The sequence below is a fragment of the Cucumis melo genome, chromosome 7, assembly GCF_025177605.1.
Source record: "Cucumis melo cultivar AY chromosome 7, USDA_Cmelo_AY_1.0, whole genome shotgun sequence".
In the NCBI taxonomy this organism is placed as follows: domain Eukaryota; kingdom Viridiplantae; phylum Streptophyta; class Magnoliopsida; order Cucurbitales; family Cucurbitaceae; genus Cucumis; species Cucumis melo.
Window position 1 is genome coordinate 14145619 of NC_066863.1, and position 15811 is coordinate 14161429.

The 15811-nt window shown below is 34.1% G+C and overlaps 1 protein-coding gene and 1 long non-coding RNA gene across 3 annotated transcripts; both read right to left on the reverse strand.

Annotated features, from left to right (window-relative positions):
* Positions 1-202: 202 nt before the first annotated feature.
* On the reverse strand, positions 203-2499 carry LOC103495732 (50S ribosomal protein L29, chloroplastic). The gene is made up of 2 exons (XM_008457373.3): positions 2019-2499; positions 203-555 (listed from the first exon to the last, which is right to left on the reverse strand). The coding sequence occupies exons 1-2, from the start codon at positions 2352-2354 to the stop codon at positions 379-381; spliced, it is 513 nt and encodes a 170-aa protein (XP_008455595.1). The 5' UTR covers positions 2355-2499; the 3' UTR covers positions 203-378.
* A 6614-nt stretch (positions 2500-9113) lies between these two features.
* On the reverse strand, positions 9114-12659 carry LOC107991392 (uncharacterized). Of its 2 annotated transcripts, XR_001763391.2 has the most exons (4): positions 9825-12657; positions 9639-9730; positions 9295-9516; positions 9114-9188 (listed from the first exon to the last, which is right to left on the reverse strand). It is a non-coding gene; the product is annotated as an uncharacterized LOC107991392 (long non-coding RNA). The 2 variants fall into 2 exon arrangements; XR_007822508.1 differs by having other exon boundaries at positions 9639-12659.
* Between the last annotated feature and the right edge of the window lie 3152 nt (positions 12660-15811).

Below are 15811 nucleotides of genomic sequence, written 5' to 3' on the forward strand. Positions count from 1 at the left end.
GAAATTTTTAAAATCACTTTTGTTATTGAAAAATTTTAAATATAGGAAAACCAGTTTTAAGAGTTTGTTGCCAAACATAAATTTATTATTTAAAATTCAATTTTACAAAATCAATTGTCCTTAAAAAAAATTTCTAAAATCATTAATTCAAAATCATTCCCACATACCTTTTATCTAATTTAAATTAAGGAGTGAAAGCATATAAATTCAACATGATCCACTCGAAATCTATTTCCATTTGTGCATAAGCTAAGTACAAGAATCAGAATGTTTAAAGTTGGAAATTTTTTTTTTTCTAAAGTGTTGCTTAAACAGCGTTCTCAAATCTCAACAACTTCAAACTCATAAAGATTGAATGAGAGCATGTATCTGATTCGTTCAAGCAGATTTCTCAGCTTCTTCAGCTGCTGCTTCTTCCTCTCGCAACTTCTTCAGAGATGGAGGTGGTCTGACAACAATACTTTTCTTCCACTTTCTATCTAACTTTCTTGACATCCTTTTGCCCACACCCTCTTCAATCTCTCTCTCACGTTTTACTGTTAGCATCCGAGAAATCTATCACCGGACAAACAACAATAAATGGTTCAAAAATAGTGTCGAAAGGAAACTTGTTAGGCAAGACCAAACATTGGATGTATTGGCTACGATGTTGCAATCTGAAGGTATGTGAAGATAAATAAATACAATAAAGAGAGAAGACAAGCAATATATAATACAAACTTCCTAATTGTCCCACATTATCATACCACTGCATATATATCAGTCAGGTTAACTGACGACTAGGATTGTCAAGGCCAATTCCTATGTTCATGAACTCACCACTAATCTCTAAGAAGGCTTCACCTAGTTCAATATCGGAGAAATTATTCAGTTAGACCATCACGATGTAGGTGGTAGTTTTCACCCTTAGATGCAGAGAGAAATAGTTCAAATTTATATAAAGTGGTTATTAGGGGATCGACCAATTATTAGATCCTCATTGAACGGTTATTACGAGACAACACATTGTGGCGGTCTCATTGAATAATCTTTCATAAAGCTGGCCTTGGAGTACTAAGTTACCCAGTTAGAGGCTTTGAAACAATACTTTAGAGGGTCACTACAAACAACTCAAGATCTTATCATGAAGCCATGCGATTACTACAGATGCAAAAAGTTTGCTACCTAAATCTCATACTTGACTTGAAACCATAAACTATGAGAAAGGGCAAGTCTTACCACTATTACAGTGTTAACCATCTCTCCAGCAATTCATGATCATAAGGGAATTAAAAAAATCTGCGAGCCTTACTAAATTCATAATGTGTAAATAAATTATTTGCTATTCAACAATTTCTAATCGTTGAGGGCTTTGGTTTAGTGGAACATAGAGAAGCCCATCGGATAATTTCAATATCCAGACTAAGCACCAAGCATGATGAAGTTTTGGTGTAAAAGTCAGGAGAAGGCTACATATGGTCAAATGGCAAACTCTCTCTTTTATGCACTAAATTGTGAGCTTCCATGATCAGAATAGAATTAGGTTATTTACATTAACCAACTTCATATAAGAAGACAAGTCGTTCTAAACCCAAATGCTTTCCACATCTATAGACTCATTCAAGCTTCAGGCATTTTGGGAATCTTATACAAAATGTTAACATGAAGACATACGAGGGGTTTCTCGAAGATGGTGCCGATTTTATCAAAAATGTAAAATCTATGAGGGAGCTATTTAGAGTTTATCTTAGTAGAATATGACGTTAACGTTAGAAATCCCAGTTTCAGTTTACATTTTCTTATTCTAACTGGACCTCTACGTTCCAAAGCACATTCTAAATGAATCTAAAATGCAACTTTTGTAAAAATTTCCCAACATGGTGAAATATTGTTTTGGTAAATTTCTTTCGGCTGTGAACTCAAATCTGCATCCTAAGTTGATTCCCACAAACATACATGTTTCTAGAATCATTCCCACAAACGGCTATTGAACTCAAAATTAATTAAGAATCAATCCATCAACAAGGGGAAAAAAGTACCCGTTTGCGCATGCGGCGGAATTCGCTAGACTTAAACTCATTGCGGGCTGATTTTTGAAGACGAAGCATAAGAAGTTCACCCTTAAGATCGACGACCTCTTCGTTTATTTCCTCAGTAGTTTTGGCCCTTATATCCTTCAATTCCTCCTCCCTCTTGGCCATCATTACCACCGATGAATTGCGGCCTCCTCCAGTAGTTGCAGTTTTAGGAGGAACGCAAAACGAAAATGGGAAACGGATTTGAAGGCCATTGAAGAAGGATTTGGAAGTCGAATTAAGAAATTTTGAAGGGATTGGAAGGGCCGAAGGTAAAGAAGCAACTGAAAGGTTTATCATCTTCAAAGTTTGTAAGAGCGCTCTGCTACTAAAGAATGAGATAAGCTCCCAGCACTTCTATTGTTACTTTTCGAGATCCCCTATTACCCCTCTTACCCCTATTTACGCAAATGCCCATAGTACATCCGCTATCCACATATATTATATTTTCAAAGTTTGCCTAAATTATACATACATCCAAACCATATATATTACAAGTCAATCTTTTAAACATTTCAAGAAATACACTTTAAGCCTAAAAAAACAAATTCAAGATGTGATTGGGTTTTTATGAAATATCGCAATAAGAATCAAAATAATTACATATATAATAATAATAATAATAATAATAATAATAATAATAATAATAATAATAAAACGTCAATAAAATATAACTTAATATCATCTATCATTAATAGATGTTTATTAGTCACACTAACATCTTATTAGATTTGTTAAAATTATTTTATATTAGAAATACTTTCAAAAGTAAGAATATTATTTTTACAAAATAACTTACTATAGGTATAGGAACAAAACTAATACTTTTCTTCTTCTTTATTTTTTTCTATCTTTTCTTAATATCTTCTTGCCTGTTTTTGTCTTCGATTTTTCCATATATAAAAATAAATAGATTTTGGAATTTCGTGAGATTTAATGTTTTAGCTTAAAGTTTTGTATTCTTTTGTTGAGAAAATTGTTTTAAGAATGGCATAAATAGGAGAAAAATGTGCGCATATATGTGAAAAAAAAGGAAGATATTTATATAAGGTAAATTTACATGAATATAACAAAAATGGTAAATATTTATAGATGATATAACAATTTAAGAAAAGCTCATGAACCCAATTACTTTTTCATAAATTTCATATTTGCCCTTATTTACTTTTATTATTGCGGAACAATTTTTCAATTCTTTCTCTTCTTCTTCTTTGCAATGTATTCACTTTCTTTCTGATTTATTCATGTGCTCTTTTAGATATTTTTCCTCTTGAATATTCTTCTTCATCTTTCTCATCTTCAACGATATGAAGATCGTTTATTGTTTGTTCCTTAATATGCATTACAAAATTCATTCATAGATATATCATGATGTGATCTAATTGTGCGACTAAGCTGGCAACTAGGTTAGGGCTATGCGATAAAAGATGCAATTCCTACCCATGTGTTGCTAAACTCATAAAGATTCACGTTTGGTACAAGTTTTCCTCTTTCTCACCCAAGTGCAAGGCGAGAAAGAGGTTTCTTAGTAAGTCCAAGATCGAACTTAGGGAATTAGTGTCCTAATTGAATTCATCTCCGTGTTCTAATCTTATGTGGTAACTATATAGTATAAAGTCTATGCACAATATGATTTTCCTAAATATTTACATTATGGTGTGAATGGAGGAGCAAGGTGAACATGGCGATGGCATGTAATGTAGCATGAACTCAGTGATTAGGCGTGGATGTGTAGGAGTACTTAATTAAATAAATGTAAAAAAAAACGAGTTTAACATGTTGAGGCGATACAAAACATCTATTAACTTCAGAATTAAGACGAGCAAACTCTCAGTGCTTTCGCCATACTTGCTCACCTTTCAAGACTCAAATACTTAAAGTTAAGCTATGATTTGTATCTTATCTATTTGTTTGCACCATAAGCAATTCGTCCTATATTAAGGCGACCAACCTTTCGGTGTTTTTACCACATATTGAGAAATTTTGTAATATATGCAAGGGACAAATTCAACAACAAGATTGTATTACTACAATCTCCTTGTTGCATGGTTAACGAAATGCGGCTCATCACGCATCAAGTGATGACAATCAATACTTATCCTTTCTCTCGATGAAGATAAGGTACTGATGGTCGTATTTAGCTAAACAAGACTTATAATGCATTCAACCAAATTTCTAGTGTTGAAACACCCTACATTATGCAAATAATCAATCAAATGTAAATTGAATAGATAGAGAAAGAAATATGAGATAATGGTAGAAGGAAAACATCAATGTAATAAATAAAGCTTTAGGCCTCTCGGCCATAAAGTCAATCTTACAAATCAATGCTAATAAAATACAAAATGGAATACAGGAATATGAGGCAAGCTGCAGAGTATGAGTTTTTATACTCGTTGGCTCTAATTTTTGCCTTTTACACTGAGGAAAAATGGTTGGGACCTCCCTCTCTCTCTTTTAGACTCTCACCTAAAACAAAGAAATGGATGGAAGAAATGATCTTGCTCTCCGTACTTTTTGCCAAATTTCGCACACGGACAATGAAGAAAAGCCTTTATTTATAGGCAAGTTATGATGTGACAAGACAACATGAGCTCTAATTAATTCTGATAAGTTGTGTCTGCGCTGCAAGAGTCCCTTTTCAGTTTTACTGGTATTCACACCAACAACTTTTTTGTTTGCTAGTGTTTCAATTTGCCTAGCTTTGTATGCACCTGGTTGGTCTCGCACATCATCCTTGCCTGATATTTTATCGCCAAGCTACTCCTTCTCACCAAAAATCCTTCAATAAGCCAACTAAAATGCGATAAACTGGCATAAAGCTTTTATGTGATTCGTAATGCACAACCTGACCAATTTTCTTACTTTCCTACATATTTTGTTCTAATTTTATCTATTAAGGCTTCATTATTCTACCTAAAAAGCTATAATAACTTGTATTTCTACAAGTTATCACACCCCAAGTTTAGAATAATGCTTGTCCTCAAGCATCAATCTATAATTCCAAGAATTCCTCCCCTTCGTCTTCTTCACTAAACTTCTCAAAATGTTGTTTTAATCTATCTCGCATTTTGAGGCGCCTCATACTTTTCTTGCCTACTCCTCACTTATGAAAATATTTATGGTTTCTAACATCACAAGCTTAAGTCCCAAAACACTCTTGTTCACTTCCACAAAATTTTATTTTCAATTGTAAGAAATGGTTGTTGTTCAAAAAATTATTGGTTCCCTTTCTGGCGAAGAAACTCTTTTTTTTTATTTGCATTTCATGTTGAGTGGAAACTCGTTGGTATTCTATGAAACCGTTCCTCTCCTCAACTATAGCTCTTATCCCTGCTTATTTACTTTACTCTCAAATTTTTAAAGCTTTGCTTCTTACTTTTTATTGAGAGGTAGCAATATTGGAGTTCTTATTCCAATTGAATTTGAATAAAAGAATATGTTGGCTTTTTTATGGTTTTAATTTTGTTTAAATGCCTGAAAAATGATCTTTGATTTTTCGAATGTTTTAGCTCGGACTTCACACACCCCCAAATTTTTTAACGTAGCAAGGTCCTCATTGCGTAAAAGTGAATGATAAGATGAACTTAGAGAAATTTTACAAAAGAGGTTTGAGGTAAAGTTTGCTCACCTAAAGTATCCCAGAAATATGTACAAAGTAAGTTTCATTAAGGAAAGACTCTTTGCTACATACAAGGTAAATTATACTTCGCATAGTTATTATCATAGAAGTTATCCTTGCAAACTAGCAAAAAGAAAGAATCACAAAGAATTCAAGAATGAATACAAAAGACAAGTAAAAGTATAACATATAAAAAGAAGGAAATTTGTACTTAAGTAAATAACTGAAACAAGAAAGGGCATATACAAAATTACAGAAGAGGAAAATAAGTATGGCATAATGCAAATAGAAAAGGTAGTAAAATACCCCCAAATTTAATTTTCTTAGTAGGAATCAGAATTGCCAAGGTTTGGTGGTTGGAGTGGTAGGCACGATGCTTCCAAGTTTGGAGAAATGATAAGAGCTGGTATACCTTAAACAAACACTACATTGGTGTATTCCATTAAAGCTCGGAACTGCCTATCACACATGTCTTCATCTGTCGCATCATTTCTGACTGCGCGAGGACCAGTGAAGTGAGATGTGAGACTACTGATGACAATTGTTCTTAATCCACCGCCATTGTGTCCAGCTTCCCCTACTGTTGGACTATTGTCGCTTTAAGCTCGGTGTTTGTGGCTTGCAACTCTTCTACAATTTTCCTCGTCGTTTCTAGTTATTTGCCTTTGAACTTTTGGACAACCAGAACTTCTTCCAGATAATTAAATGTAAGCTTGCAAACAGTTGTTCTAATGAAGTCATAGATATCATCGTCACGCTCTATGCCATGGATTCTTGAGGTTCATCATGTCACAGTGTGGTAGAGCTTGTCTCGCAATCTAATCCAAAGACAGGTTGTTTTCCTTTGGGGAGTAGGTCATCAATATTAACTCATATCTTAATTTGCTGTTGTGGCTTGTTCACGGTTGGCTCTTCTAATCTCTTTTCGTCTCCTTCTAATATAACAACAATAGGGATGTTTTTTATTGCACCTTCCACAGGAAGTAGTATCACCTCATTATTAGTAGCATTTAGATCAAATAAAGGTTGGTTAAGGTCAAGGTACAGTGGGTCTAGGTTATTTTTGGGTGATTGATAGGATGGCGAAATGAGGATAGGCAAACAGAACTTCGTCGCCATAGGGAGAGGGTTGGAAAAGGTGGAGTTAGTTCTTCTTGGACGAAGGGAGAGTTGGATGGAGATGGTTGGCGATAGATAGACAGCCTAGGGCTACGATGTCTAGTGACATGGGGAAATGGGTGGTAATGGATGGAGGTGGGGGAGGTAGATCATCTTGAGGCGAAGGAGGTGAGGTTCGCTGTTTTGGGAGGAAAAAGGGATTTTTCTTTTGGATCGTGGGAAGGCGAGAGGTTGTCCTCGCAAGGTGGACATCGGAAGACCTTCTTTCGACGGTGGGGAGGAATTTTATTTGGGGTAACTTCTTTGGTCGCATCAACCTTGGGTTTCTTTGTTGGATACGTCAAGGTGTATAGGACCTTTCTTTTCAATAGCTCGAGTAGAGGTACTTCTTCATCTTCCAATCCTTTAGGGTCTCTAACACGACCTAATATTTTCAGGCAGGGCTCATGAAAGAATGGAAAATTGTACTATTATGTCACTTTCCATTCTGCTCTAGGTCATGCGATCAATTTTAACGCCTCCTTGGCTAACCTTTTTGTTGGTTTTGAAATTATGGCTTGCCTTGAGTACTCTACATCGTTGGGCAAGTCATACAGTTCACTTATAACCTTTGCGTTGAAGTGAATCTTATCGCCATCGATTGTGACGAATAGATCAAATGGATGGTACTTCACGTTGTAGAACTTGTGGACTGCATCCATTCTGATATTTGTGGCCCCAATGAAAAATTTCCTCTAGTCAAACGCCTTAATTAACGTAAAGAGAAGATATGGGAGAGCCTTTTTAAAGGGAAATAGTCCTTTTCCACTTTGACTTCTTTGTCTATTGAATTTCGTTAGGGTCATTGCCTCTCGCTGTCGGCTTAGGTCTCCTAAGGTCTGTATAACCCTACCTTAGTTCTCTTTTCTTTGTAGTGTCGATGACTCTCATTCCCTCGTATTTAGGTGATAGCCTCCTTTCAAGCGAGCTCATCTCCTCCAACTCTTCATTTAATTCTTTCGCCGAAACTTCTAGGTGTTTAACTTCTTGCTCCCCTATGGCCTTACTTTTTACTGGAAATTTCTCGACTTGCTTGCTTATTGATGCGAGAACTTCTTTTCCTCTTTTCTTATTCTAGCATCTTGAATCTACGCCATCTTTTGTTTTATCCCCTCCAATGTTCTAAAAGTTTTAAGTTTTTCATTGAATTTGTGGTGGAGATGAGTAAATTAATCATGCAAACCCTCCTCATTAGCTCTTTTCGCCTCTTTTTCTTGGCGTTCCTCCATCATACTTGCCTTGTGTTTTCTTTCCCTTTTCTATCTTTCTTCATCTTCTTTCCTTCTCTTCTTTTTCTCCTTGTTCTTTCTATAACCTTTCTTCTTCTCTTTACTCCTTCCCCGCCTTTAAGAAGGCAACTAAGACCTCCTAGTCTTCATCATCTACTTCAATCTCATGAATGGGCACCTGAACTGCCAACCCCTTGCCCACTAACACCTTTCCTTTCCCATGCTTCATATGCTTGTAGCTTGCACTACAGGAAAAAGGTTTACGATAGCTCGCTAAACATGCTATCGTAGACATTTTATAGGGTTTAACAAAAAGTCGTGAAGCCCACGTTATTAAAAGTTTGGATTTTTATTAGCGTTTTATAAGAGCTATAAAAATTAGTATGCATTTTGATAGCGTTTTCGGAAGATTATAAAAACAATTTTGTAATAGTGATCTTCTATTTATATCGTTAGCATTTTCCCGAAGTTATGAAAACCTTTTTATAGTGTCTTATGAATGCTATGAAAAGTGTGCATTTTGATAGCGTTTTAGAAAGGCTATAAAAACAACTTTGTAGTAGCATCTCTTGTATGTATATTATTTATGATAGCATTTTGTTAGAGCTATGAAAAACGTTTTATAGCAAGTATAGAAAGTTATTGATTGTGTTAATAGCATTTTTTAACAAGTTTAAACGTTTAGTCATACCTTTAGATAAAAGTTTTAGTAATGTAGTATTTTCACATATTTTATCTATAATAAACTTTTTTAAATATCAATATTTAATTCCCAACATCAACATATAAAATACATCACACTTATGTGAAGCAAATATATTTAAAATGTTATTGTTCATGTCTCATACATAAAAATTCAAATAACAAAAAATGATCCTTAAATATTGCCCTGCACAAAATACAACACAAAATATTTATATTGCCCTACACAAAATGTTATTTCTATGGTTAAGTATTCTCACAAAAAGTTAGTCATTAATATATCATTCAACCTAACACAATGATCAACCTATACCATCCATTAGTTACAAAAAGGTAATAGGAGATATATAAATCTAAATAGTTAAGCTTGTTGTGTCTTGGTAATGACATTCTTGAGATTTGTACAATTGTTCTTTTATCAACCTACAAAAAAAATTATGAACAAAAACTAAATGAATAATTAAGTTTATACACAAAAATTATAGTTAAAAAAGCTAGCTAGAAGTTAATAGTTAAAGAATGTGCATACTTAAAATAACTTTGTCAGGAGGCCATGCTACTGTGCTTCCAACAACATCCTTAATGTATGTCATCAATGAGTTAGGTCTCCATAAAAATGCATTTGACTTTTTTGGCAAGTCCACCCAAACTTTAACAGCATGTGGACCGAGAGGAACATGGTCAACAGTAACTTTAGGATCATTTGAGGACCATCGACTTTCAGCAACCACCTCTCTCGTACCACCCCAATCTAGCAATGTGCACTTGTTATTAATACTCTATAACAACAAGACAATATAAAATGCAATATTATGCATACTGAGCAAGTTATAACAATTAGAAATAAAATATTAGAAATTAACAATTAAAGACCTTATTGGAGGTGAAATTCCAATCAGGTTAGTAGCAACATTGATAACCACTAAATCATTTATAGCAATAGAAAGTTGATCGCTTCCATTACCCTAAAGTTAGAAAATAGAAAATAATGTATACAAGTTAAACAATTAGAAATAAAGAATATAAACCTATGTTAACGTATGCTATGAAACTTCTTACTTGTGATGTAAGAAGGTGAGGTATTGAAATCTCATTTGAGCATTTCAACCTCCATCTTCTCACACTTTTCTTCGAGTTTGGCATAATGGTGATCTTTTTAAGACAATAAAGAAAACTTTGATGTGGTGACTCCAAATCCAAATGCTCTAATATGACCCTAGTCATGACCAAGAACCTTACTTATTGCATCGCTTGCCACATCTTTTGAAGAAGTGTTTATCCCTTTATTTTCAATTTCGTTGATACGCTCCTAAATTACATAAATGCGTAAATATAAAAATGTAATCAATTATTTTTACATTGGTAACTACCAATGTTTCTGAAAAAATCATAATAAACATTAACACATCGTAAACTAACAACTAACAAAAACATCTTTAAATGTTTCCTATTTCACAATCCCCTTCTTTTCCACATCTTTAAAGGTCTCTAAGCTAGTATGCTCTCGACGAATAACAATTTGACATTTATTAGATAATTCAAAGTTCAAGAATATAAACATAAAATTGTTCATATTTAAAACCGCGCACCAAAAAAAGATCAGAAATATAAAGGAAAATGATTTCCTCTTAAGCTCAAACTAAGCAAAAGCAACCTATAGAGTATCAACAAAATAAAGAAAAAATGACCAAATTACATTAAAATAGTGCAGTAGGTAAGATGGAGGCAAACAATCAATTTGAATATCCTTGAGATTCAAAGCTGTGATTCTATGAAAAGATCTCATAGATGTTAAGATGCAAAACCTTTCTACCACATGAATAGCAATAGATTGAAGTTATGACCGTTCTAGGCCCTCAAATTTTTTCGAGGCAGAATGTATTATGTTTCAAGCGCTTACAATTATTTTCCATCACAGTGTAAAGGATTGTGACTCTCAAGAAACGCCCAAGAAAGATCAGAACAACAATATTGTGTTGAAAATTCTTTCACTAAATAACATACTCCAAAACTTAAAAAATATAGTCCATAATGCGACCATTTTCTTCCTCTGTGCTTTAGAAAGGGTGTTAAGTTTTAGAAGATTGAAATTTGGAACTAAAGCCACTATTTCTTTTTCTTGCATTTCAATTTTCAAGTCCTAAAGCCTGGGATTTGAATGCAAACCTATCCTTAAGTCTAAATCCTAATTCCTTAAAGTCAAGTATATTATGTTATAAGATTTATATCGAGCAGAACATTTCAAAACTGAAGAAGTATAGGTAAATAAAAATGCATCATTATATGTGAACAAATCACTTGGATGGGTTGAAACGGGAAACAAGTAATTATTTGTTTGAAGTTTAAAAATAAAGAGGATACAGACTAAGAGCTGATGAAAGAATGGAAAATTTCATCAAACTGGGCAAGGGAACCAGATAACCAACAAAAACTCATCTACCTTTGAAAAATTGGGACTAAGGATGTCCCACCCTGAAAATGATAATAATTCATTTGTTGTTGAGTCTTAGCGTGGGTAACCAAGAAGAACTTAAAACATCGATTTAGTTTTATTGATCTCTTTCGGGCTTATGATACTTATATATGTCTACATAAACATAGACCAGAAACCTTAAAAACTACATACGACCAACCAACAACTAACATTCTTATTTTTTTTCTTTCATTCATGGTTATTCTGACATTGGGAAATCACTAAAACACAAAGAGTACCAAATTCTTTAACATTACAAAAACACCAAGAGAAATAAAAGTCAACTACAGATCCACAACTTTTAAGTAGAAGGTAAACTTCAAGAGTAGTCAGAAAAAAAAAAGGAACACTAAAATAAAACACTAAAAAATAGCAAGATATTTGTCTTGTTGTAGTAAGCAGAGAGATCATTGGCGACAATGGAGGCAAACGGAGTCGTGCGTGGTTAACGGTAGGGGGTTTCGATGTGTGTGGGGGGGGGGCAGGGGAGTTGAATGGGATTTTTCGAATGGGGGTGAGAGTTTCAGACGGATGGAGTTTCCAAAATGGTGACTTCGCATGCGGGGGTTCCTTTAGGGTGGCCTGACGTTGTTGACGACAATGGAGGCAAACCAGAGTCGTCGATCATGCGCGGTCAGTGGCAAAGGTTTCAATGTGTGTGGAGGGGCTGTTTCAGTGTGTGAGAGCCAAAATGAATACAATAGAAGACAAAGGCGCAATCAAAAATGGGGGGGGGGGGGGGGATTTTTTACTTTTTATTTATTAATATTTATTTTCTCCCAAACTTTTAATATCTTATTTAAAATGGGCTATCCCTAAGAACAATTAAAAGGCCTATTTATTATAGTGTTGGGAGGGCTAGTTCACTGTCTTTCCTCTTCCTTCTATTCCTTTTACGCTATCTAAATCGCTCAGGTTCACAAAGATATCTTCTTCCTCCTTCCTTCTTAAATCGCTAGATGCGATTGGGTCTTGGCTGTACTCTAATGGGTATTGAACTTATTCTGAAGCAGGTCTATCAGAATGCATGGCTGGGGGTTTTCTATAGGTTTGGACTTGGCGATTTCCTTCCGCGCAGAGCACTTAGGTCTAGTACTTTGCGAGGAGGGTGTGTTTGATTTTCAGTAAGAAGAGGCGAGTTTTGTGGTGAATGCCTTTTTATGGGGCAGGGTGAATGAAGATCCTCCTTCCTTTTCAGCAATTTGGAAGAGTTGGTGATTTTAGGGGTGGATTTTTTATGATTCGCTATTTAGAATGAAGATGGGTTGAGATTTCTAGTGAGATGGATGCATTTTTGGTGAAGCTTAAGAACATAGAGAGAGAAAATTCTTAGGAATGCTTGAAAGGCTACAATGAAAATGAGGCTAATCAAAGTTTTCTTTTGCTACTTATAAGAAAAATACGTCAATGAGATTATCATTAGTGTGCAATGTATTAAATGACCTTTGCACCTTGATGGCACGCCTTTTCAAAAGAGAAAATGACGGTTGCATTAAATGCAATTCTTCAATTTCCACTTTGTGAGGCACAATTTCCTAGACATTACGACATTTCGAGTGGAATACTAATTAGTCTTTTCGTCTAGGTGCATCTCGCATGCCTACAGTCAAGTCACATTCTAGTACTTGGCGTTTTCCTATCCTTCTCCTTTTCTCTCAGTAAGACACAAAATAATCTAACTAAAAAGCAGTAAAAGAAAGCGATAAAGAAAGTAGTAAATGATGCGATAAATAAACAAACAAATAATTAAGGGAAATAATAAAAAATTAATGTGAAAAGAAATAAAGGAAAAAAAGCAATAAAAGTGATGCACAAAAACTTGATACGCTTGCATTAAAGTTTGTTTGCGGGATTATACAAATGACCAACGTGTTAACAAAATTTAATTAAAGGCGTTTTACTCAAAATCCACAAAGACTTCAATGTGATTTTCGTCTTCATTGTACACCTTGAGTGTTTATCCATTGACCTTGAACCCATTACTTCCATCCAATGATTTTCTCCATAGAACCATGTGGGAAGACCTCTTTAACCACAAATGGCCTAGACCATTGTGAACAAAGTTTTCCTCGAAACAGGCATAAATGCGAGTTAAAGAGTAGTACATTTTGACCATAATACAACTCATTGGCATCTAGGTTTGATTTATGCGATAAAAGGTGCATGTCTTACCTATGGGTTGCTAAATGCATAATGATCAACTCTTAGTTCAAGTTTTCCTCTTTCTCGCCCAAGTGTAAGTAGCGAAAAGAGATTTCTAGTATGTCCAGGGTTGAACACAGGGAATTAGTTTCCTAAGCAAATATATCTCGCGTCACAATCCTGTGCGGTGAGTATACAGTATAAAATATGCACAATATAGCTTTCCTAATTATTTACACTATGGTGCAATAGAGCAGCAAGGTGGATATGGCAGTGAAATATGATGAAACATGAGCTCAGTATTTAAGCATGGAAGTGAAGGAAACTTTAATTAATTAAATGTAAAACAAGGGAATTTAACATTTTAAGGCAATACCACTAGTACAAAACTGGGGTTTAATGTCGATTAGCAATCGACATCTTTGATAGTGTTATTAAAGTCCTTTAATGTCGATTGGGATTTAATGTCAGTTTAAATCGACATTAAAGAGACCTTTTGGTTTTAAACTGACATCTTTATAGTGTTATTAGAGGCCTTAAATATCGATTAGCCTTTGATGCCATTTAAAACTGACATTAAAGAGACATTTAATGACGGTTTAAAAAAATTAAGGCCTTCAAAAATATAAAAAAATTGTTTGCACGCTAGCTATATAATGCCTACTACCCGATGGCAAACCAATAATATTTTTATTTCACCTGCAATCCACAAGGTCAACACCTAAAATACCAGCACATACTTTTTCACACTTCCATATAGAATAACAACAAATACACATCACCCATGTAAACCCAATATTTTCTTTGGATTTTTCTAAGAAAAATAAGAAAGGAATAAAAGAAATTGGAAAGTAGGTATAATATATATATATATATATATATATATATATATATATATATATATATATATATATATATATATATATATATATAATGGTTTTTATAAAAAGAAAAAAAAGAAAAGAAAAGATAAAAAGGAAAAAAAAAAAAGAAGAGAAATTCCAATTTTCTTTTTCTTCTTCTCTTTCCCTCCACTGCTAAGCTATCTTAATTCGATTCTTCACCATTTCTACACTAAATTTCAGAGGGGGTTTAAAGGGTAGAAGGCTGAGAAAGGAAGAAGAAGTTCAAAAATTGTAGGTTGAAGAAGACAAGGAGTTTGCAGGACAAACTTCTCTATAGTTCATAAACCACATCTCTGGTGTTCTGATCGGTTTGAGCTACACAAAAAGAATTAAGAGGTGAGGTTTAAATTTTCGGAAAGCTAATTAATTTTTAAACAAATTTTATGAAGAAAGCTTGAGCAAATTCTGATGTTCATTGGGTGAATTTTGACAGAGAAGACAGGACAGATTGTTTTCACGCGAAATCAGGAGATCTCTGGGTTTTTTAGTATTTTAGAGTGTACTAGAGAAGTTAGGGTCTCTATTTGGTATGATTTGAAAGCTTACTCAATTTACTACAACTTTTGTGAAGAAATCATGAACAAACAACAACTGAAAATAAGTTAAATTGTAGGGACAAGTTAAAGGGGTCGTGGTGTATGAGATTGTTAAAGCGGTTATGTTTCTTGGGACGTTTGAGATTATACACATAAAATGAGATCTACATGTCTAGAGGTAAGTTTTAGAGGACCTCAAAATGAAGATTTGGACATAAAGAACTCTCACTTTGGTGAAGTATTGGAAGAGTTATGATTATTTGAATGTCTTACTGCGAATCTGGAAAATTTTGACAAATGTGTGGAATATGGTTTTATTTCTTAAAGTTAGACTTCTTAAGCATCATCTTTAGTGAGCCATATCAAACATAACATTTGAAGATCATAATATTTAAGTTTCTAATACTTGGTTTTGGTTATTTGATAGATCAAGAGGAAATAGGTTGGGTTTACACACCGGAAAACTAGTCTAAGACTGTGAGTGACAAAAACAAGTTTTGAAAATGATTCTTTTTAAAAAAACTGTTTCTTATGACTAAATGTTTAACGTGCTTAACTATGAGTTTATAAATGATATATGATTTCTATGTTTAGTTTTCGAGTATGAGTTTGAGCTTAGATTTCATAATGAAATCCACATGTTAGCACGTAATTAATGAATTCTGAAAAGCGATTGAAATGGTATTTGTTTAAGCAATAATTATTTTAAGATTTTCGGTTTTTCCACAAACAAGCTGAGTAAGTTTGAGTTTATGTAAGATTAAGATAAGCATACATGTTTTAATGTTTTCATATGCTTTATGATATTTCCATTGACTACATGAATGAGATTTTGAGCCTGAGGCTAGAGGATACCGTGTGCACACAGGTTACGTTCCGTTGTTAACGTTAAGTGTACTTCGTGACAACGATGTTGTTGTGAGTGCTGGGTGGCCTCACTACGACAAAGACGATGACAGTGCTGGACAGGCCCCACTACATCATAGAACT

Excerpts from the sequence above, each read along its gene's own strand:
- LOC103495732 (XM_008457373.3), bottom strand. The coding sequence starts at position 2,354 with ATGATAAACCTTTCAGTTGCTTCTTTACCTTCGGCCCTTCCAATCCCT. Across the intron at positions 556-2,018 it reads TCCGCCGCATGCGCAAACGG|ATTTCTCGGATGCTAACAGT; the intron begins GTACTTTTTTCC and ends GTCCGGTGATAG.